The sequence below is a fragment of the Anarrhichthys ocellatus genome, unplaced genomic scaffold (genome assembly GCF_004355925.1).
Source record: "Anarrhichthys ocellatus isolate YVR2014 unplaced genomic scaffold, GSC_Weel_1.0 scaffold28, whole genome shotgun sequence".
NCBI lineage: Eukaryota > Metazoa > Chordata > Actinopteri > Perciformes > Anarhichadidae > Anarrhichthys > Anarrhichthys ocellatus.
The window spans coordinates 4,740,646-4,762,864 of NW_022280058.1; the positions used below are offsets into that span (position 1 = coordinate 4,740,646).

General features: G+C 38.1%; 2 protein-coding genes across 8 annotated transcripts in view; one reads left to right on the top strand and one right to left on the bottom strand.

The window, feature by feature from the left end:
* Window positions 1-15,104, top strand: part of inpp4b (inositol polyphosphate-4-phosphatase type II B) — a 126,923-nt gene extending 111,819 nt beyond the window's left edge. For 6 of the 7 annotated variants that reach the window (XM_031863143.1, XM_031863144.1, XM_031863146.1 and 3 more), the window contains 3 exons: window positions 690-802; window positions 1,661-1,815; window positions 5,801-7,307. In XM_031863143.1, coding sequence (XP_031719003.1) covers window positions 690-802; window positions 1,661-1,815; window positions 5,801-5,975 — 443 coding nt within the window. In that variant the 3' untranslated portion in view covers window positions 5,976-7,307. Of the gene's footprint in view, window positions 1-689; window positions 803-1,660; window positions 1,816-5,800; window positions 7,308-12,121 lie in introns of those variants that run through there. The other variant, XM_031863145.1, reaches the window with a different exon arrangement.
* LOC116392033 (interleukin-15-like) lies at window positions 14,924-22,111 on the bottom strand. The gene is made up of 6 exons (XM_031863152.1): window positions 21,867-22,111; window positions 17,633-17,715; window positions 17,095-17,191; window positions 16,830-16,874; window positions 15,691-15,840; window positions 14,924-15,428 (listed from the first exon to the last, which is right to left on the bottom strand). The coding sequence occupies exons 1-6, from the start codon at window positions 21,933-21,935 to the stop codon at window positions 15,321-15,323; spliced, it is 552 nt and encodes a 183-aa protein (XP_031719012.1). The 5' UTR covers window positions 21,936-22,111; the 3' UTR covers window positions 14,924-15,320.
* Between the last annotated feature and the right edge of the window lie 108 nt (window positions 22,112-22,219).

A 22,219-nucleotide genomic window follows, 5' to 3' on the forward strand; every position in this document is an offset into this window, starting at 1 on the left:
TGTGTGTGTGTGTGTGTGTGTGTGTGTGTGTGTGTGTGTGTGTGTGTCCTTGAGCCTTTTGAGATGAAAGGAGAGAAATAAAAAAATAATAATAACAATTAAAAAACAAAGTATGTGCATATGGATGTTCATGTATGCATGTACGTGGGTTTCAATTGGTTGTTAGGCAAGAAAAACAACAAAACAAAAATCAATAATAGCAATAAATACATAAAGAAAATAGATATATACTATACAAATATTAATAGGATGACGTTTGCAGAAACATAGTGAGGGATGACCAGGTGGAGTGGTGTTCTGTTGTATTGTATATGATGGACGAGGTTAGATTGTCCATTGAAATATATTCTATCATTAAGTTTCTCCAGTGTGTGATGTGTGTGTTATTTCTTGATTTCCAGTTCATGAGGGTAGTTTTCTATAGTATGCATTGAGTATCTTAAGGAGTTTACCACACCAGGACAATTTATACAGTGTCACTTTATCAGTTAGAAAGTCTAGGAATGTAATTTTCTTCAACAAAATGTGTTGAGTGATTTGTTTCCCTTTTGTCTACTAACACACATCAATCCATCAGAACCTGCATTCAGCTCTGAGTGGCAGCCTGTACTCAAACTTGTATTTTCACCAGAACAAAGAAAGAAACACAGCCACTCACTTAGAATGTGTTTTGTGCTTTGTATGAACAGGTCTACCATGTTTTCAGACACAGACTGACATAAAAGAATTACTTGAAACCCTGGGCCAGAATGTAGTTACAAAGAAGAGAAAGAATGTGGAGATACTATGGATTGCTGGAACGGTGAGCAGTTTTTTTTATTGCGACTTTACATTATTGTCGAGGAAGACTCTTTTCTCTGAACGGCATTAAATAAACTTCCTATCTTGGTAACTGTGATCTGTAAACACTACGTAGCGTAGTATTACGTTTTTGACATATTGATATTTCATGTGCTTTAATGAGAGCCAAACAAAAAGTAACTGCCTGACTATGATGGATTGACTTTGGAAGAGGATACTTTATAGACACTGACCTTTTCCCTGGTATTCATCATCTGATAATGAATTGTTTAACATGTTCTTACAGTGCTTGTGATTCACAGAAGATAGATGTAAGAATCTACAGCCATGCTAGCGGCTCTGTGCTGATGTTCGGGTGGAAATGTGTTTACCATGTTCATCTTCTTAATTGAATGTGTTATCATGCTAATATTTTCTAATAAGTGCAAAACACAAAGTTCTGCTGAGTTAGAAGATCACCCAAGTTATTAAAGTCTATCTTCTGTGGATCACGAATGTCTCTACAAAGTTTTGTGGCAATCCATCTAACAGTTGTTGAGACATTTCTTTTTTTAAGCTATATTTTAGAGTTTTTTTCTATTTATTAGACAAGACAATGAGATTAACTATCTTCTCAAGGTTCTAATATGTACATAAAGAAAAAAAATATTGTAAAGTAACAAAAAAACAACACACATGTGTTTCAGCAAATAAGACCACAATGGTTTGAGGTAATTAGATTTAAAGTCAGGGTCAAATGCAGATGTAAAACAAGGCAAAGATTTTCAATTTGAGTCACTATTACTGACAAAGAAGGAACAATTTGCTTTTAGTGATGCATGTAATCATTAGGTGTGTTTTTCTTTCCACTTCCCTCCAGATCTGCCGAAGGTTAAATGGCATCAGGTTTACCAGCTGTAAAAGTGCCAAAGACCGGACATCCATGTCTGTCACATTAGAGCAGTGTGCCCTCCTACGTGACGAACACCAGCTCAGCAAGGATTTCTTCATCCGTGCTCTGGACTGTATGCGGCGGTAAGACAGCAATAGAAGATACTATAAACTATTATGGGTGCAAGTTATTATTCCAACCAATCCCAAACATGCTGCATTTAAAAAGTCAATCATCTATTTTGACTCAGTAATATGTAGCCGTGCAGATAGTTTTGGTTTTATTTGGTCAGATAAAATCTCAGAGATGTGTCTCCGAGATTTCCGTCACCACCCCCAATGCTCAAAGCTAAGAAAAACATGTAACAACTTCAGTAGCAGCTTGTCTCTCCAGAAAAACAGTTTTGTTTACTCTTCATAGTTCCTATGAAAGCGATTGTCAATGAGATCTATGGATTAACAAGGTTGTTGTTTCTGGAAAGACACAATCTTGGGTTTTCAAATTGGCGAATTTTAAGTGCTTCAAAGAGCACAAATTAAATACCATTCACTTGAACTGCATTGGGTTGTCAGCAGAGTTTTCAGCGTAGATATCTCAAAATCTCAGCTCGCAAAACTGAAACTAACAGCATGGCTAGATACTACAAGAGGCAAGTGATAGAACTGTGCGTGATCTGACCTTTTAGCCAGTAACGCTGAAGATTTAGCAGTTGCATTCTTTAATCCTTGAAAAGACATGTGATTACAAAAGTCTGGTTAAAGAAATAACCTGCACCCACAGCAAATGTTACGCGAGTCAAAGCTGATGCCATCATCGCACACATGAAAGACATTTTGTCTCCACTGTCGCCTCCCATCTTATCACCGTTTGATGTGCCACTGTAAACATCGTGTGTTCCCTCCACCATCACCGCCTTCCCTCACACATTCAAAGGCAACCATGCATGTTCCCATCAGTGCTGCAGGGACACTGCTGCCTTTTAATGTTTGTATGTGCCAGCAGGGTAAACACCTGCATCTGTCTAAATCCGATAAGTTCTAACTTTAGACATTTTTTAAGGCCGTCGGCGAAGTGCACATCTGAAATGCCTGTGGTAATGACCTGTACAGGCCAGCTGATGGCAATTGAGTTAGATGAATAAGTGGACGGGGCATTACATGACCAAACACACAAATAACAACTGGCCACAACTCAATCACTCAACAGATTTTACAACTAATCTGGATCAGAAATTGGTGTAAAGTAAAAAAGATGGGGTGATTAAAGTAATAATCTCGAAAACTGTTCAATCACAGAAGAAGTTCAGACGATGGTGATTGAGCCTGTGGCCCACTGATGAAAGTATTTCAATATCTAGTCATTTGCAGTATTACAAACTGGAGGTCTGTGGTGACATTCCCGAAACAAATGCTGCTTTCTCTCCATTGTATACACACACAAAATGTGTGCATGGTACTATGCTCACTATTCTGAAAATGTAATGCTCACTTAGCAACAAACTGACTCCAGACTGTTGTTGAATTTTTCACTCATGTGAAAATTCAAAGTCAGCCAGGATGGAAATCTTAAGGATTGCCACTTTGAGTACATAATAACCTGTTTTTATAAAGTAAGTTAACAAGTTAATGAAATGAATACATCGAACCGATGAGATGCACATTTGCTGGTGTGATGTAAAACATCAAGTTGTACAATGGACAGCACAGTAAGCAACTTAACAAACCTTAACAATATTATATCTCTAGGGTGGTGGGTGTGGAAGGGTTTACGGACTAGAAACATTGTTACAGTCAACACACTCAATAAATAAGTCTTCACCCAACCAAATGGTTGATACATAACTAACAATACAGTCTTGGTCAAGTGTAGTTGAAATATACAAAAATGAATGCTTTAATAGAAATCTTTGCAGTAAGTTTGCTATTTAGAATTATTACAAACTACTCAACCTTGTGACAAGTTCATCAGATCTCCTCATATACAGTAGAATGCATAACCAATTTGTAGAATATTGTAAATTGATTTAACCTTGAAAATAAATAGATCCTGGCAATTACCAGCCCTGGGCACATCTAATAATGTTAAGTAGATTATAATAAGGATCTTGTTACACAAAAGCGTTCCTCTAAATGTATGTGTAGCGGACTATTATTATCCCTTTGTGATGTCTAAAGAATTTGAACACGTGCCACAGAGCTCGGGAGTGAAACAGCAGTAGATCACCGTCTTACTACAGGTGCTGCATTCAAACAGTAGCTCAGTGTTTGAATGCAGCACCTACAGTGATACGTTAAACTTACTAAAAATACGTGCTTTAGGTTTTCTCAATGGAATTTTTTATAAATGCATGATGGTGGTAGGTCAGTGATGAAGATCTAGTCTAAAAAGATAAAAGGAAGCTGCGTTTTAGCTGTGAAAGTGCACTCCAGTAATCTGCAGTGATATCCTCCAGGCACAATGAAGTGATACTCTTTGACTTCTCAAAAGTCTGATTCAATTCTTCAAACACTATAAACAGTTCTACTTTGTTAAACCACTGTACTTATTAAATTGATTCGTTTTTAAAATAAGTGGAATTTAACATTAATTTAGAGTTGAAGTGAGGGGGGGGGGGGGGGGGGGGGGGGGGGGGGGGCGGATAATGGAGGAAGTTAATCGTAAGCTCAAAGGAGCAAAAGAAAATCTTTATACGTGTAAAAGATTCTTACGTGGCAAATATGAGCTGCGTTATATTTCTAGTAGTACTTTTCACTGACACATTTTTTGTTTGCTGCAAACCAAAATATTAGCTGTGTTTTAATGGAATTAGTTTGGATTATATATAAGCTTAATGCTTTTAAATTAATAAAACATAACTAGATCTATCTGTACGGTCAAGTGGTTAACACAGCACTAACATCAGTGTATTTACCATGATTTAAGGCACCGTCATTTGAGTTTGTTGGGTCACATCTATCTGGTTGACAATGCAACTGCGATCTAACGTCATCACTTTAGTAAGTGATACATCTGCTTTCCCCGCAACCTGATGCTTATTCTGCACAGGAAAGACAGTGAGTTGAAACAACTGCCCAAACGTGACAATAGAAATATGCTAATTTGCTTTCATTTTCATGGGGTGGAAACTGCAACGTCAGCAGGTATATGAGTCAACTGTGCTTGTTGTAGTCAAAGGAAGCTGAGATTTCTTCTCATATTTGTCTGTTTATTGATTTTGGTTTGATGTTTTGTTTTGAATAAGAATAGGGAAGGCTGATGCTGCTGATAAGACAAGCTGGACCGGTCGTTCACCCATCCATGACATAAGTTTGGACAGACGTGTTTTACTGTACAAGAACTTTGATAAGAACTTTGATGTCAGGAAGTGTGTACTTCACACAACCTACTGGTTTGTACTTGTAGCATTAAGGGTGGATGGTATTTGGCTGTTTGGATGGTATTACGCTGTTCAGGCATGTGGTTGTCTGTCTTTTCCTAGTTTCATTATCCACACAGGCTAAAGATCATACGAATTAATGAATGTCTAACATGGACATTCTGCGCTTGTCAAAAGTTGTTGTTTATCTCAAAAGGGAGCAGTTTTACTCTTTAATAATTGTTTTCTGTTCTGCCCAAAGTGACAGTGAGTTAAGTCTCTCATAAACAAAGTGTGAATCAAGTGAAATTCTATCCAAAAGGACATCGAAGTGTCACATTACCTGTTACGCCGCGTCCGTAAACAATGAGTCTTCTGCTCTAGACTTAAGTAAATGCAAATCAGCTGGATCAGATGTAATGAAAACACATTGATTCTGCATAAAACTTTCACTATGAAATGTGCATAAAACTGCATGCCTCCTCTGTCCATCCTCTGCCAAGCAAGTCATTTCATTATGCGGCTTAACATGCAGCTCTTCGTGAGTCTGTTTCTCACATTTCTGCTCCATTCTTCAATGCCTGCTTGTCTGTGGCTCTTTAAGTCTGTACTAATGGATCTGTGTCTAAGTGGGCCTTCTGGTACCAGCCTAGTATGATCTCTCAAGTGATCAATCTGTGCTAGAAGTCCCACTTAGACAGCATCTAGACTGCACTAACACCACCGGTTTTTGATCTGTTCGTTCTGTTTCACTCTGATGGGCGCCCCTGCAGTCGGCTGACCCAGGGAGACATTGGGCAGTGGGAGGACCCTGAGGCTGGCTCCATGACAGAGAACAAACCAGCGTCACGACACTTTTACCCCATTGCCCTGCTGCTCGTTAGCTCGCACTTACTGGTTGTGTGGCTCATTTTAAGTCTTGTTTTTCTGCTTGCAAAATATCAATAAATTGCTGACAATGCCATCTCTACTCACTCCTTTTTCTGTGTTTGCTGGTTATTCTCTTTTGAGGGGTGGTAGTTGGATCTGACAGACTTTCTCAAAGAAAGTTAATAAGTGCGAGTGATTTCATATCAACATCAAGCTGTGAGGTGTTAACCCCTGATTAGCAGCGAAGGATTGGGGAAAATCTATTTCAATCAGATGGTATCAAGTAAAATAACCGGCAATTAAATGTTTACTCTTTCTTGATTTGCAAGGAATCTTTTCTGACAAGCTTTAAGTCAGTCCTTAACATCTGACAAGAACAAACTTTATTTAGACTAATGTTAAAGCTAGGCTCACGCTAACTTGATATCGATATACATTACATTTATATTGACTCGCAGACATCTTCATTTTAAGGTGGATATGCCTGGCATTTGTCAATATTTTTCCAAGAGCTGAACAATGTTCAAAGCTTTCTGACTTCCCGTCCCTGACTGTGTTAACCAGCCCCAAGCCCATTAATACTATTTATACAAAAAAAAGTAAAAAGGCTGTTGTTTTTCGTGAAACAGCTGGGCACTCTCGTTTTTTTTTGCTTTAAGCTGCGGAATAATACTCATTTGGTTTACTGGTGAGAACAGGTATTTACAGCGGCAGGACGATGTATGAGGGATTGGTCCAAAATATACTACAGTTCCTATGTTCATCATAATGAAAGATCATGTCACCCATTGCACCAATGGGGCTCATTGATGTGTGTTTAATAGTTTTTGAAAAAAAACTAGTTTTTTGTTTTTTTACCATCATGGTGTGCGCCGTGTATCTTGTGAGTGTAGCTCTTGGCTGATTTCCACACACCAGTGTCAGAGAGAGCTCAACGCACTGCAGCTTGAGAAAACACAAGTAGCTTTCATTGTTTTGGCTGCAGCACACTGGATTCCCCACACTGTTAACGATAAACACCTTTAAAGGTGCTCATGTCAAAACTATCATAAAACTTTATTGCAGCAATTTATGCAGTGTGGAAAAGCAAATGTTAGCTATTGCACCTCGTGAGGAAATGAAGTGTACCCAGAGGCAGCTTCACTTCCTTAATTAACTTAAGGGTGACTCCCTTACAGTTGTCAGAATCCTGTAGGGCAGCTTGTTTGTCATTTGTCTGGAACTCTAACTGTCTTGCCCAACACCAAATTGTGCTTTTAAACAGAAACATCATTTTTGATATATCACTGAATCATTGGAAGACATGAGTGAATACAGTGTTACTGCACTTGAATCTAGTGTTTAGCAGTGGTGGGCCAGCAAAGCCTCCTCTGCTGGCCTAGACAGAATCAATAAGTTATAGCTATTTTATAATTTAATAATTTTTCATAAAAACACTACATGTATTGTAATTTTTTTTCCCCATTAGCTTATTTTCTCATTGCACAACTGTCTTCCTTAGTTGCTCTGCTTCCAGCCTGCAGCATTGCTTTCAGTGCAGCTTGTTTTAAGTAGAGCTATTATCCAATCAGATTTCGCCCCTATGTTGTCTCTAGGTTAAAACAATCTGCCCGGAGGCCTTCAGAATTACAAGTGAATCCCTTTGCAGTTTAAGTGAATGGGGACGATATTGTTGAGTGTCATAGTTTTCAACCAATCAGATTTTTAGTTTGACATGTTGGGCGTATTCTTTAACATGCCAGAGCCTGCTAGCTGGCCTAGCCATACGTAATTGGTCAGTGGGCTAGCGTGACATGTTAGGCGGTGACAATCCCAATATCAACTGCCTCTGTCGAGCGGACATTTTCAGCCCTCAAACGCATTAAGACGTATTCAAGAAATACAACTGGGGAGGCTCGACTGTCATCACTGGCATCGATGAATCGAGAAGGACTTCTTACTGGAACTAAAATGCACGGATGTAACGTTACTGAACAACCGTGTCATTGAACTCTTTATTAACAAAGAAAGGAGGATGGACTTTGTCTTTAAATAGTGAACAGTGTTGTGTCAGAAACACTACCATTAGGTTGTGGCTGAAATGAAGAGAAGAGACGCAGTTCTTGGAGTAGCAACCAGCGGGAAGTGTTTAATGAGCACACGGCAACATCCAACAAGTCCAATGTATTACTTTTTACAGCTTACACTTGTAGTCTAAATTCACCCCCCTCAGGTCACTTTCCACCAAACAAATGCGTCAATTGAACCACAAACCCAGCACCTCTGGTTACCAAATATGGTATCTTATATAATATGTAATTTGGTCATATGTTTCATCTTCATCGGGGAAACAATAACAGAACATCTTGGCAGGACATTCGGCTCTTTAGATGGGAAGTGTTTCTAGTACTCGGCCAAAATTCCTGACGCCATCATCCTTCCTTCTAGGAATGCTGGCTTCCATACTTCTAAGAACTATCTGTTGAACTGTGTTGAAATATCTGTTATAAAACCTGTTTTCAGTATAGTTATATGTTTTTCTTCAAGAACAGAAGCTTTGGTAAGTGAACTGCTTTTGTTTTTACATCTGCAGTAGCTTTAATATGCTTGTTTATATATTATTATTTGTACAACTTGTTTTTATGAATATGGATTTTTGTTTGGTTTTATATGTGATAGGAACTATTGTTACGTCCAATGTTGCACTGGGGACACATTTAGTCGGTGCACAGCAGCAAGAAGACACGTGAAGCGGCAGAAGTCTATGTACTCCGCGCAAAGTGTTAAAGTCAAGGTGTTAAAGTGAAGTTAAAGTGTTTAAGTCATCATCTTTGAAGATTCATGTGTTTTCAAGTGGACTCATTTTCCCTCTCGGTGTTGACAGACGAATAAATCCCCCAGTAACAAGAACTAAGGTGTGGTATATTTCCTGGAAGGAGTGATAGGAGCGTTACTACTGTGTTAATTTGTCTATGGTGTGGTTAATATTGTTCCCTCTGATGGGAATACTATTTGAATGGCTCGTGCTCTTTAGTGTGTGGAGGAATGCGTGTTTTAGCTCCCCCGTTTTGCGAATTGATTTTGACGATATGCATTGTCCCGTCATGCGCGTATTCATGTATCTGCACTGCAGTTAGTGTATTTGTAGGTGTTGAGCCTCATTTTTACACGAAACAAATAGTCATAATGAGGTTATTAGGAGGTGGTTCAACTGTAGTAGGACAGCAGTGAAGGCCCAGGTATAAATTGCACGCCCCGCCACTGGTTTTTAGGATTCATGTGAACTATTTTTAACTCTAAAGGAGAACATTTTGTTAATATAAAATGATCTTTCTCTCACATAATCCTCCTCCCTGTTAATTTTGGCTAATTAGCGGATCTGTCGTTGTTCAAGTGAAGGAAGAGCGAATTCTTAGTGAAAATGGGTTTAGAGGAAAAGTCAGTCTTTACCCCTGACATTGACGGGCTGAAAACAAAGGAGTCATACAAAGACTGCAAACAGTTAAATATATTACACCATGGCCCCTGGTAATTCAGGATTCTGATTTGTTGAATGTTAAACAGTGACACTTATGACCCAAGTGTTATGTGCCTTGTTTACACTACACCAGCTAGACAGCTGTGAAATGGTGTTATCAGTTGTTACCAATCAAATGTGTCATGCATGTATTCATTCAGTGTGGCTTTGTAGCACAAAGGCAGTAAAACTGCCTGTGCCAAAGCGCACTGTATATAATCAATCAGGCTTAATAATGTTTATCCAGAAAGTTTGGCGCGCTTCTCCTCACACAGCGTTGCTAACACCTGCGCAAAAAATACATCAAAACGTGCGGCCTGATCGGGAATCGTGTGCTATCTATTTTCTAGAGAGATTCGCCCAGCAGTTTCCCCGAAAATCCCGAAAAACGAAGCAAATGGGAAGTGAATGGGATTTCAGATTTTATAATGGGTGTGTATTGCACGGAATGTTCAGCGCTAGAGTGAGGACATAACTGTCAGAGTGGAGCAGAGCAGGAAAATATTCTGTGATTTTTCCAAACAAATTGCTCAAGGTCCCATCATTTTTACTCTTTATACACCATTTTTGGCCAAAAAGCTTGGAAATGTTGTGTTTTTTTTCTATTAAAATGTGTACACTGCATTCTGGCCCTGCCTTGTATGAATATGTGGTTACTTGTAAGCCCAAGTGGTTACTTGTAAGTGGGTTGGGTGTAGTTATGCATGACACATTGATAATACATTTTTAAAAACATTCTTTCAGTCATTCATTGATTCATTTCCTGTTGCAATGGTAATTAAACAAGGCAATACAACCATTGTATTCTCTACATGTCTCTCACAGTGAAACACACAGAGCATGTGGTGTACCTTGAAAATACACTGCTCAAAAAAATAAAGGGAACACTTAAACAACACAATGTAACTCCAAGTCAATCGCACTTCTGGGAAATCAAACTGCCCACTTAGGAAGCAACACTGACAATCAATTTCACATGCTGTTGTGCAAATGGAAAAGACAACAGGTGGAAATTATTGGCAATTAGCAAGACAGACACCCCCAATAAAGGAGTGGTTCTGCAGGTGGTGACCACAGACCACTTCTCAGTTCCTATGATTTCTGGCTGAAGTTTTGGTCACTTTTGAATGCTGGTGGTGCTTTCACTCTAGTGGTAGCATGAGACGGAGTCTACAACCCACACAAGTGGCTCAGGTAGTGCAGCTCATCCAGGATGGCACATCAATGCGAGCTGTGGCAAGAAGGTTTGCGGTGTCTGTCAGCATAGTGTCCAGAGCATGGAGGCGCTACCAGGAGACAGGCCAGTACATCAGGAGACGTGGAGGAGGCCGTAGGAGGGCAACAACCCAGCAGCTACCTCCACCTTTGTGCAAGGAGGAACAGCAGGAGCACTGCCAGAGCCCTGCAAAATGACCTCCAGCAGGCCACAAATGTGCATGTGTCTGATCAAACGGTCAGAAACAGACTCCATGAGGGTGGTATGAGGGCCCGACGTCCACAGGTGGGGGTTGTGCTTACAGCCCAACACCGGGCAGGACGTTTGCCAGAGAACACCAAGATTGGCAACTTTGCCACTGGCGCCCTGTGCTCTTCACAGATGAAAGCAGGTTCCACTGAGCACATGTGACAGACGTGACAGAGTCTGGAGACGCCGTGGAGAACGTTCTGCTGCCTGCAACATCCTCCAGCATGACCGGTTTGGCGGTGGGTCAGTAATGGTGTGGGGTGGCATTTCTTTGGAGGGCCGCACAGCCCTCCATGTGCTCGCCAGACGTAGCCTGACTGCCATTAGGTACCGAGATGAGATCCTCAGACCCCTTGTGAGACCATATGCCGGTGCGGTTGGCCCTGGGTTCCTCCTAATGCAAGACAATGCTAGACCTCATGTGGCTGGAGTGTGTCAGCAGTTCCTGCAAGACGAAGGCATTGATGCTATGGACTGGCCCGCCCGTTCCCCAGACCTGAATCCAATTGAGCACATCTGGGACATCATGTCTCGCTCCATCCACCAACGCCACGTTGCACCACAGACTGTCCAGGAGTTGGCGGATGCTTTAGTCCAGGTCTGGGACTAGATCCCTCAGGAGACCATCCGCCACCTCATCAGGAGCATGCCCAGGCGTTGTAGGGAGGTCATACAGGCACGTGGAGGCCACACACTACTGAGCCTCATTTGGACTTGTTTTAAGGACATTACATCAAAGTTGGATCAGCCTGTAGTGTGTTTTTCCACTTCAATTTTGAGTGTGACTCCAAATCCAGACCTCCATGGGTTAATAAATTTCATTTTCATTGATAATTTTTGTGTGATTTTGTTGTCCGCACATTCAACTATGTAAAGAATAAAGTATTCAATAAGACTATTTCATTCATTCATTCAGATCTAGGATGTGTTGCTTAAGTGTATTTTTTTGAGCAGTGTACATGCTTCGTTACTACCGGCAATATCGGCGTGTATACAGTATATATATTGCGACGTCTTCGGGCAGTAGCAGCCACACTGTCAAAATTTCCTGCAGAATTTTCTATTTTTTTTATGTTATTCAACAAACAAATACTTAATTCAATAAGAACACAAATTAGTATTTTGGGATGTCATCTTGTTTTGGGACTAAATTAAATCATATTTTGTGTCTATCATTAGAAACCTAATTTAAAAACTCATTCATGTTTACTTTTTTGTTTTCCTTTCTTTTCTTTCTCTCATTCCCTTTTTTTTGATCACCAGAGAAGGATGTCGGATTGAGAACGTTCAAAAGAATATTAGATGTAGGAAATATGCCTTCAACATGTTGCAGCTGATGGCCTTTCCCAAGTGCTACCGACCACCGGAGGGGACCTACGGTAAAGTTGACTCTTGAGGACCTAAGCCACAGTCATTGTGTGTTACCCAAGTTTTAAATATGAAAGCTGGTTAAAATGTTTATTGTTTGTAACCCAAAAAACACATGGCTGTATTTTACATTTTGCTGATTTGCTTTTGGTTGGATGTGCTAATCGATTTCCAAGCTGGATTTGCCAGACATGTTATTTGTAATATGAATGCACTTTCCGTTATTGCCTTGTTTTATTTTTCATGGCCTAAGCAGTGACGAGCGTTGCAGCGGTGTAGATAATCTTTGTGTGGATGTACAGAGTGTTAATGATCTTTCTTTAGACTTTAAGCAGTTCAACCAGCATTTGTGTGCATGAATAATTCCCCTTTTGCTGAAATGATAAGTGTGTGTGTGACAACATAGTATTAGCTCAAAGGTCCACTTATTATCTTTTCTGAGCTATTTCGGAGGAGATCCATTCACTGACAGTGAGCTTAAGTTAAAAGCTTTTCTTTTTTTTTATATCCTAGTTTGGGGACCTTTTGAATCGAAGCAATAGTTTGTTGAATACACTGTTCCTAAGGTCAAGAATGAACTTACATGCTACAGTGATTTTTGTGGTAGAAATACCGCTCTCCCCAATTACTTGGAAACAAACTGTTTATAGCCTCATTCAATGTTTGGATGTTCTGAGTTTTACTATATGATGAAACTACAAGATTTTTGCAGTTCTTGAGCAATTGTTATCTACTTTTTGATGTGATCACATATTTAGGTCCAAACATTGCCTGTATTGTTTTGGACTGATGCAGATATATTTTCCATTAATTTGTAATAAGTAACATACCAGTATTTTAAAGCATATGTTAAATCCTGTTTCCTAACTCATCTTATTGAGCTTTTTCCATAATATTTTTCATATCTCAAGGTACAGGCCATAATGAGGATATTGGACCAGCGTTTCTGAATGCGATATATCAAATTCAATTATTTATTTTTGTATTCTAAAATGATTTTATACTTTAAGGGTTAATACCTTGGACTTTAATGCATGTTTGTTGTGTTAAACATTGGACCTTTACAATTGTTTATTGTAATAAAATGAAATAAAAGGGATTGATGTGGATATGTGTGATTGTATAACATACTGTTTACATTTAATATCATTTATTTATATAAGTGCGTTTAATGGAACTAAACTGCTACAAGTCATAAGTGCAGTCTACACAAGTCATAATTTAAATCATGTGTTGTGCAACTGTGTGCATTAAAAACATTCCCAACTTGCAAGATACATTCAAGTAATCCACTCAAATAGATGAGGATTATATCATCTTTGGCAAGATAAAATATAGATTATTTACACAATTTTGTATCTGAAATTAAAACACTTGAATTCCAAACACTTAATTGAACAATCCACCAAATATTCAAATTTTGAGTATCAACTACCTACCGCCTGTAGTCTTGAAAAGGTGGCTTGCTCTTTCGACAGCAGCTGTAGTCAGCTGCAATTCACAGCAATAACTTTGTATTCCAATGGTTACGCAGGGTCACGGCAAAAAAACTAAAGAAAACGTGTCAAACCATTCCTGAAGCATAACTCAGTCTCTGCCCTGCAGCTGTATGATCAGTATGTTCCAAAAATCCTCCCTTTGACTTGAATCTTTCACCTTTCAGCAGATTTCTGGGATCAAGGTTTGCAATCTATCTCTGGAATGATGACTGTCTTTGCCAAATTCCTCAATCAGTTGTTCATACAAATTAACAACTTCTCATCCATGCTGGACATGTTTCATCAGCAACCGCCAAATTGAGACCTGAGCCTGACCCCAGACCAGAGGCTATTTCTGTACTTCATCAATTACTGACTGTTGGCTCACCAGGTTAACGCAATGCAGAACTTTAGAACAAAGAGCTCAAATACTGATTTTAATTTGTTCATATCATCTATCATCATTTTCTTGGCTTTTTATACTTAAAGGTAACCTGTGGATTTTTGTTTTTTACCTCTCGTGCATTAGGGCTTGCATTTTCTCACATCTTGACATCTGCTTTCGGCTATTCTGCTAAACAACAGTTGGTAACGGAAATGCACTGACAAACATAGCAATGTGCCAACAAAAAGAGTTAGTAAGAAGAATACTAGCAAATGAACACTTATGTAACCAATGCAAAAATACATTTTTTAAGTGTTTTATCAGGAAGGAAATGCACTCAGCATGTTTGCTAGACCTCAAGGATAAAAACAATGCACTTTGGTGAGTGCATTCAGACCAACTTTAGCTTTGCATGGCTCCCTTAATCTTTTGAATGAGGCCAGTTTGTCAATGCAGGGGGCTTCTGGGTCGCCCAACGCTGCATCATCCGGCATGCTGCTCCGTTGGCCAATAAATACATCCAAGCATAGACTCCTGATAGATTACTTTGTAACATGAACATGAACATGTGGTTTGGTGTCTGATAGGTCTTTAAACTCTGAACAGGCCTTTCTGGATCATAGTTCATGTCTCAACAGTATCTGATGCAACATGCCCGCACCAACACAGACGCACGCTTGCATTGATTTTATGCAAAGCTGTTTTCAGTCTGAATGCCCACAAACATGAAATATAAACAAGACTGTTTCTACAAAACAAACTCTATAAAGCACATTTAACAATCACTTGAGATAAAAACAAAAAAGGCTAAAATATATAGAATGAAAGACTTTATAGTTGTGGTATTATTTACTGGATTGAGCAACAATTCTGAAGATACTTGAGTTCATTAGGCATACACTGTATAATAGGTGTCACATTCAGTAGTGCTTAGCAGTGAGCTTAATAATATTATACATTCTGTATACAGTACATGTTGCTACTTCCTGTTACTTCTCTCAAAACTGTACTAAAGGCAAGATACACAGTGACGGAGACTTCATGTGCAGTTATAAACAATCAATGGCTTAAGATACTGTTCTGTCATCCATTTCCAACTTATATTCTAAAATACAGGACGGCATGCTTTGTCACACTTAGTTACAAGTTTGATATTTACAAAATATAAACAGCCACAATTCTTTACAAATATTTACAAATACACATTAGTAGCTTATACTGTATTTCTGTACTACTGTATTATTGTCGAACTAATCATTTCTTGCAAAAGGCTATTGAATCTTCCCATGAATACTGTAATATTTTTAAGTGTGTATGCTTCACATGGTGGACAGTCAACCTAAAATTCAAAAGAGACAAAACGTATATTTAAACATAAATACCGTTTATATTTTAAAAGTGAAAATATAAATAAATGCTAATATGGCACAGAGGTTTTGTGTAATGTCATGTGTGGTGGTCAAAAATAAAAATGTATGCAAAATGTTTCCACATAACTACTGATTGCAGAATCCAGCTTCATCGGTGGTTATGCGAGAGTGACGTGTAGTTAAAAAAGTAAGGACAGACCCTCCAAGGGGGATTTTGTTAACAGGACTTACAGGGTAAGCTGCAGGCTGCTTGTCCAATGGAGGCAGGTCTTCATTAAAATCTAGGATGCAATGTGTTTCAGCATCCTGAATTTCTTCTTCAATGATGACCATCACCAACTCCATCAAGTAACATTTGAGTGACATTCTTTTACAGTTTTCCTTGTAAAAAGAGAAATGAACAATAATTCACATATTTTTGTAGCTGTGTCCGGCCTTTTGTGCACATTACACAGATAATAACAGCACTAAGGCAGAAACTTGATCAAGCTCACAAATAAAGCTATAACATGAATTCTGTTTTAAGTTTATTCTTTTTAATACTGCCACTGCTTTCCTAGCTAGACAATCATTGTGCTGCACAATAAATAGAATATGTATCTGTAAACGGATGTCATTGTGGTGTTCTGAAAGGAGACAGTTGGCAATATTCTATTAACAAATCCCATGAAAAGGCCAAAACTAACCACGCCTCAGTCTGAGTACTTTCTGACTTCCTCGCCCTATGCTGCTTAGCCCATTTATTCCTACTGCAGATGTAAAACTTGAAAAATTATCACAAATATATATTTTAATTTTCAAACAAGATTAAGGCTCTACAGCCATGCTCGCAGCTCTGTGAGGTTGTACTTAAGCACAGTGGTGCTTTGTGCTAAATGCTAACACCAGCATGCTAACATGCTGATATTTAGCAGGCATAATATTTTCTATGTTCACCATCTGAGTTTGGTGTCTAAGCATGTGATAATTGGCTAATTAGCACTATATAGACTAATAATTTCCTAAAACAGCTGGGCCCTGTAGTTTTCAGCAAACTCAAATATGAGTAAATGGAGCATTTGTTGTTTCAACTATGGATTGATACACATTTGATGCACTAGTGAGTATGTTTACTCAATAAACTACTGTGACCACGTTCGTTGCAATGACATAAAATGTCACCCAGTGCAACAATGTGCCTCACTGACGTTTACACACAGACAATACATGTTAGTAGGAAACGTTCATAGATGGTTTTGGTCCTTTTCAAAGGGTTGGTTGACAATAGGATAACAATATTGACTCAAATATGCAGACATGTCCTCTAATCTTTTCATCTTTCTTCAAACTAAAATCAGAACACAAAAATATAGCCTACTTTTACTACTTACTTTAATGTCATTATTTGACGGAGCATACAGCATCGCTTCAGATCTCTATAAAAAGGGGTAAGAAAAAAAACAGCAATGATATAATTAATATTTTTAAATATGAAACAAAAAACAAACCAGTACATGTGTAAAAAGGATACAGAACAGTATCAGAGAACATACAAATATGATGATTTCTACATCTGGTACAAAACAAATGCTTTCATCATCAGTGGTAAAACACAAACATTGACAAAATTGAATAGTATTTGATACCTTCTCTCACCTCAATGGCATTTTTCAGTTTATCCAAGCCTTTCAAGCACATCTGTAGATTTACGGTTGTATTATAAGGAGCAGCACACGTAGATGTACTCAGGAGACTTTAAGAGAATGAAGAGACACTAATTACAATATATTAATTTCAATAATGTGGTGTCTTTTTGTTCTTTTGAGTTTTTACATAAAAGCTGGCACTTCAAAATAATGCAAGTAGATGTCATTTTTTTTCTTTCTGAGGAAACTTTCCCAGTATTACCAAGCCATGTATACCTGTATGGGTACGCAACATCAAGTTATACAAGAGCAAAGAAAATGACTACATTTCATGCACATAACATTTCCATTTCCTATCATATAATCATAAAAATAATCCTTTGTTATTAATATTTACCCAGAATATCTGACTTAATTTGTGTTGTATTTGTTAGTGTGTTTTTTCCATCTTCATTACTGATTATAGAAATATTTCCTCTGTCATTTGTATGTATGGTAAGTATGACAACCAATAATTTAGAGAAACAAGTCACACACTGTATGCCTACCTCAGAACTAAGAAACAAAGCCAGACCTGAGTTTTGTGACTCTCTCGGCACAGGTGACAGGTCGACCGGTACTGGACACCTTTCTGGAAATAACACATAGAAATACAGTTTGATTGAATCTGTTATGAGAAGAGTAAGGCCAATTTCACCTTAATGCTACATTTAAGAACTTGGATTTGACAGTTATCGATATGATAAAAACCAAACAACAAAACTGTTGATTTTATTTAATTTAGGATTGTTTTAAGTTAACCATCCGCTGCAGTGCTACTGATATTTTCTTGGCTTTAACAGAACTTCTTAAATCACACACTGCACACATTTTTTCTCTCCTCATTATTATGAATTTGTCTTTAGGCTACAATAATTTCCTCTTTAACAAACCTTACACCATGTGCCCAATTTAGGTATTTTGTGATCTTGCAGCAATTTGCTGCCTTTTGGTCAGTCCATGTACTTTGAATTCACATCTTCATACAATTTTAATCTCTGTCATCGTTTAGCGTCTCTGTCGTCGTTTTACGAATCTTTGTGATTGCTTTGCGTCTCTTGTGTTTTTGGGCCTATACTCTTGTTGCTGTAATAAAGTCGTTTTTTGTGTATTTTTTAAAATCATTTTAATTAATTTTACTTTAACTCCACTGTATTATTTATCACACGTAGGCTATTGTACGAACCCCTTGTGGAGATTACATTGTTCACATATCCACGTTGTCTGTTTTGATGATGTTTTATTCCACTGGTGATTGTAACAGAAGTTTCAGGCATCGCTGTACATAGCTCGTTTTATTTATTGTTTTATTGAATTGTCTACATTTTGTCTCCTTGCTGGTTAATCCTTTAAGGCTACACTGATGAAGGCAGTGTGTATATTTGATAAATGACCAGTTTTAGGGTTCTTGTTGCTGATGTTGTTCCACTTGTGTATAAGTTGACATTAATGCAATGCAATGCAAAATATATTCTTTAATTTAACAGTAGTATCATATACGACCCCCCACTTTACTCTGTTTATTTATGATTACTTATTCATTACCTACTTTTTACCTTTACTTAAGGAAATGTTAAGGCAAGTACAATATTCCAGTAGTCTTTCCACGTCTGGTAATTTTGCTACTCCTGATGGAAATGTTCCATCTCTTTGTAGTTTTTTTGCATCTCTTTGCATTTGTTTGACTGACTTTCGAACAACAAATTTTAACAATCACTTCATACAGCGTCTGGTCCTGTACCCCGTATGTCTGTTCAGTGATCCATGAAACTAACAAGTCAAGTATTTATAATCTCCTGACTCTGCTTTCAGTCATGCGATAGGTATTTGGTATCAGGAGGCGGGACCAGATTTTAGGAGGAGCCTTTGCCGCTACTCCCGCCCCGTCTCTGCCTAGCACAACACTGTCAAATTCAAAGCGTACAAAGATTGTTCTGAGTTCTGTTAACCATTTAAACAGGGTGAAGCTGATTGCACATTATATTTTTAATTAGCCTTTGATTTAATTAAGGCTACAAGTTTGGTGGTGTTTACGGTATAGATCAGTGTGCCTTCATGTAATTGTGTTTCCCTTCAGGTAACGTGTCTGTTTATAGTTCATGACCTTTAAGCTATTGGTTGCATTGTTGTTTTATTTTTATTCCATTTAGCCACAAAATGGACTCAAAGTTAAATTTGACTGTTGTCTCACTGAACACAAAGTATAGGTGTGCCATGCCTCCAGTAAAAAGGTGTATCCTCCTGTTTGGTTGGGTATCACATTGTGCAATACAAAATGGATTCTGTTGGGCAATGTTGGATTAAGGTTGTTGAATATTATAATGTCAGAAGGCTATGATATGTAGATCTGTAACTCACAGTTCTTTTCATCATTGATTGATGTGCTTCATTTGATTTAATTATTGCCTATATGACCCTAATGTGAAGCTGAAAAATGAAATACCACATACACAGAAGTTGTGTGACAAGTAAAGAGAACGTTAAGTCAGGGCCTTTGAAGTAATTAAAGTTAATGGTCATCTAGGTAAAGAGAACTGAGTAGAAAGAAAATGAAACCATTAAAAGTTAATTGAACGTAGTTGTTCCAAACAATCGAGACAAACTGTATTACCAAATCCTTGTTGTTTAAATGTTTTCACTGGTGGTGATGGCTTTAAAGATCTCCTCTAGTCATGTTTTAAGACATAAATACTCTGCTTGGAGTATTCATTTCTGTCTGTTGATTTTGCACAACAAAAAAAAACTTCTTCTCGCTCATTGAAAAATCCAGAATATTATTTACATTTTAAAGTGGAAGGGACTTAAAGGAGCTGTATTTCATATTCTGAACATTAATACAGCACCAAACAACTATTTGCTATGTAAAGATATAGCGGAGTAATGTCTACCTGAACAGAGAATGAAGTCGCTCTCCCCCTGAGTTAATAATTATAATTTAATATTAAAATCTGTATAATAAATACAATATAATAATGACTAAATCCTGAAATCAGCCACCCTGCATAAGTACTGTTACTTTTGGTTCTTTAAGTACTTTTACATAAGTAGGATTTTGAAGAATAATAATAGTAAGAAATAGTTTTTATAGTGCTTTTCAAAACCAACTTTACAAAGTGCTTTTTCTAAAATAAGCAATAAAATAAAGACACTGGATTAAAACAAGCAATGCAGAAACAGACAGATATAAATCTAAAATTATACAGCGTATGAAACATAATGACATTTTGAGCATCAAAAATATAGTTTTATGTCGTGCTTTAAAGGAAGATAGTGATTTGGTAGACAGGTCACTCCAAAGCAAGGACACAATTCCCTTAGTCTTGAATCTGGACACATCTGGCAGGTTCTTGTCAAAAGACCCTCGGCTGTTGACAAGTTAGTAAGAGTAGAGTAACTCAGAAGAATAATACCTCGAGCACAAAGGTAAACAATAAAATCTTGAATTCCTCTTCTGCTCAAAAACACGTCTTGCTTATTGTCACATCACTCTTCACTGTGCAGAATGATGTTTGTATTGAGTTTGGCAGTAGAAGGCTGTTTTCATACTCATCCGATGATGGAGGAAAGTTCCTCACCTTAAATGTCAATTGAAGACGTGTCGACATGAGCATGATTGTAAGATCATAGCTGGTTTGGAAGCCAATCATGGTTCAATATGCGACTTATAGTACAACAAAGTGCGACGTTAAAGCTTGAAAGTAAACAAACGCTGAAAGTTCAGAACATATCTGGAGTGAATCTTTAAAATGCTGCTTTTGAAGCATCAATAATAATAGTCATCCAATAACAAAGTCAGTGGTGAAATGTAAAGTACATTTACTCAAGCACTGTTTTTGAGCAACAATTTTGAACTACTTGTACTAGGCCTATACTTGAGTGTTTTGTTTTTCTGCTACTTTGTACTTCTACATTTTAGAGAGATAAGATGTACTTTTTGCTCCGCTACGTTTATTTGACAGCTTTTGTTACAAATGACTCTTCACATTAAGATTGCACATGCAGAACACACAAGGAGCCAATAAAACATGATGCAGTGTTGTATTACTAAACTAATTTAAATATTACAATATTTGGGTATTAATATTCAATAATACAATGCAACATTAAGCATTCTGCATGATAAATATGTCAACAGTTGACCATTTATGTACATTGTGCTGACAATATTTCGTTAGGATTATGAATTATAGCCTTATATGCCTATAGCCTATATTATGGTACTATTGTCTTCAATTAAGTACAGCACGAGTTATTTTTTTCTACTCTCTCTGACACCGACTACTACAAAAGTTCACACATAATAAAAAGCAGGTAAAATGCCTAATGTGCGCATGCCTCCTGTTCATTCTTCCCCGCGTCTATCTGTCATGACTCTTGGAGCCATTTACAACCACCAAACAGGAGTTGCTTGTTGAGGCCTCTGCTCAAATAGAAAGTGAAACTAAACCAAATACAGTACTGGTTCGTTGTTTGGTTCCAACAAAATAACCATAATGGTGTACGGTTCACCGAAGGCACCTAAAATATATCCCGAGGACTCCACGTGGAATATCAGGTTGACACACCTCCGATCATTACGCACCAATTATTTCCTGCCGCTGTGAACTTTGCCAGTTTTCCTGTCTTCCAAAATGGAAACATGTACTTCTACTTCAAGTCCAATCTTGAAGTGTAGTTAGGCTACAGGTTGGTTACACTTCAACCACACACACACACACACACACGCGCATAATGTCAGCTCACCGCGCGCTGGTCTCCGGGGCATGTGGATTGGCCGGGGATCACCGTGAACGCCGTCATTAAGTCTGTCATCTGCGTTGTGGCAGCGGAGCAACAAGTCAAGATCACATTTTTGCATTTCACGTATTCTTATGAAGCGCTTTTGTCTCATTGGTCCATGTCAAGTGTTTTTGAGGCTTGAGGCGAGCGTTATTGCGGTCCAGATGTGGTTCCAGAGACCCGACATAAACACGCCCTGCTCGCGTTTAAGTTCACTCCCCCACCGATTCGTCATGTTACTCACTGATTTGTCAGGGCAGCTGTCAACAGGTTTATTTTTTAAATTGCACTGATTTATAGTACAGTCAGTCATGAAG

Excerpts from the sequence above, each read along its gene's own strand:
- LOC116392033 (XM_031863152.1), bottom strand. The coding sequence starts at position 21,935 with ATGACAGACTTAATGACGGCGTTCACGGTGATCCCCGGCCAATCCACA. Across the intron at positions 16,875-17,094 it reads AACTGAAAAATGCCATTGAG|AGATCTGAAGCGATGCTGTA; the intron begins GTGAGAGAAGGT and ends CCCTTTTTATAG. Across the intron at positions 15,429-15,690 it reads AGCAGCCTGCAGCTTACCCT|GTTGACTGTCCACCATGTGA; the intron begins GTAAGTCCTGTT and ends TTTGAATTTTAG.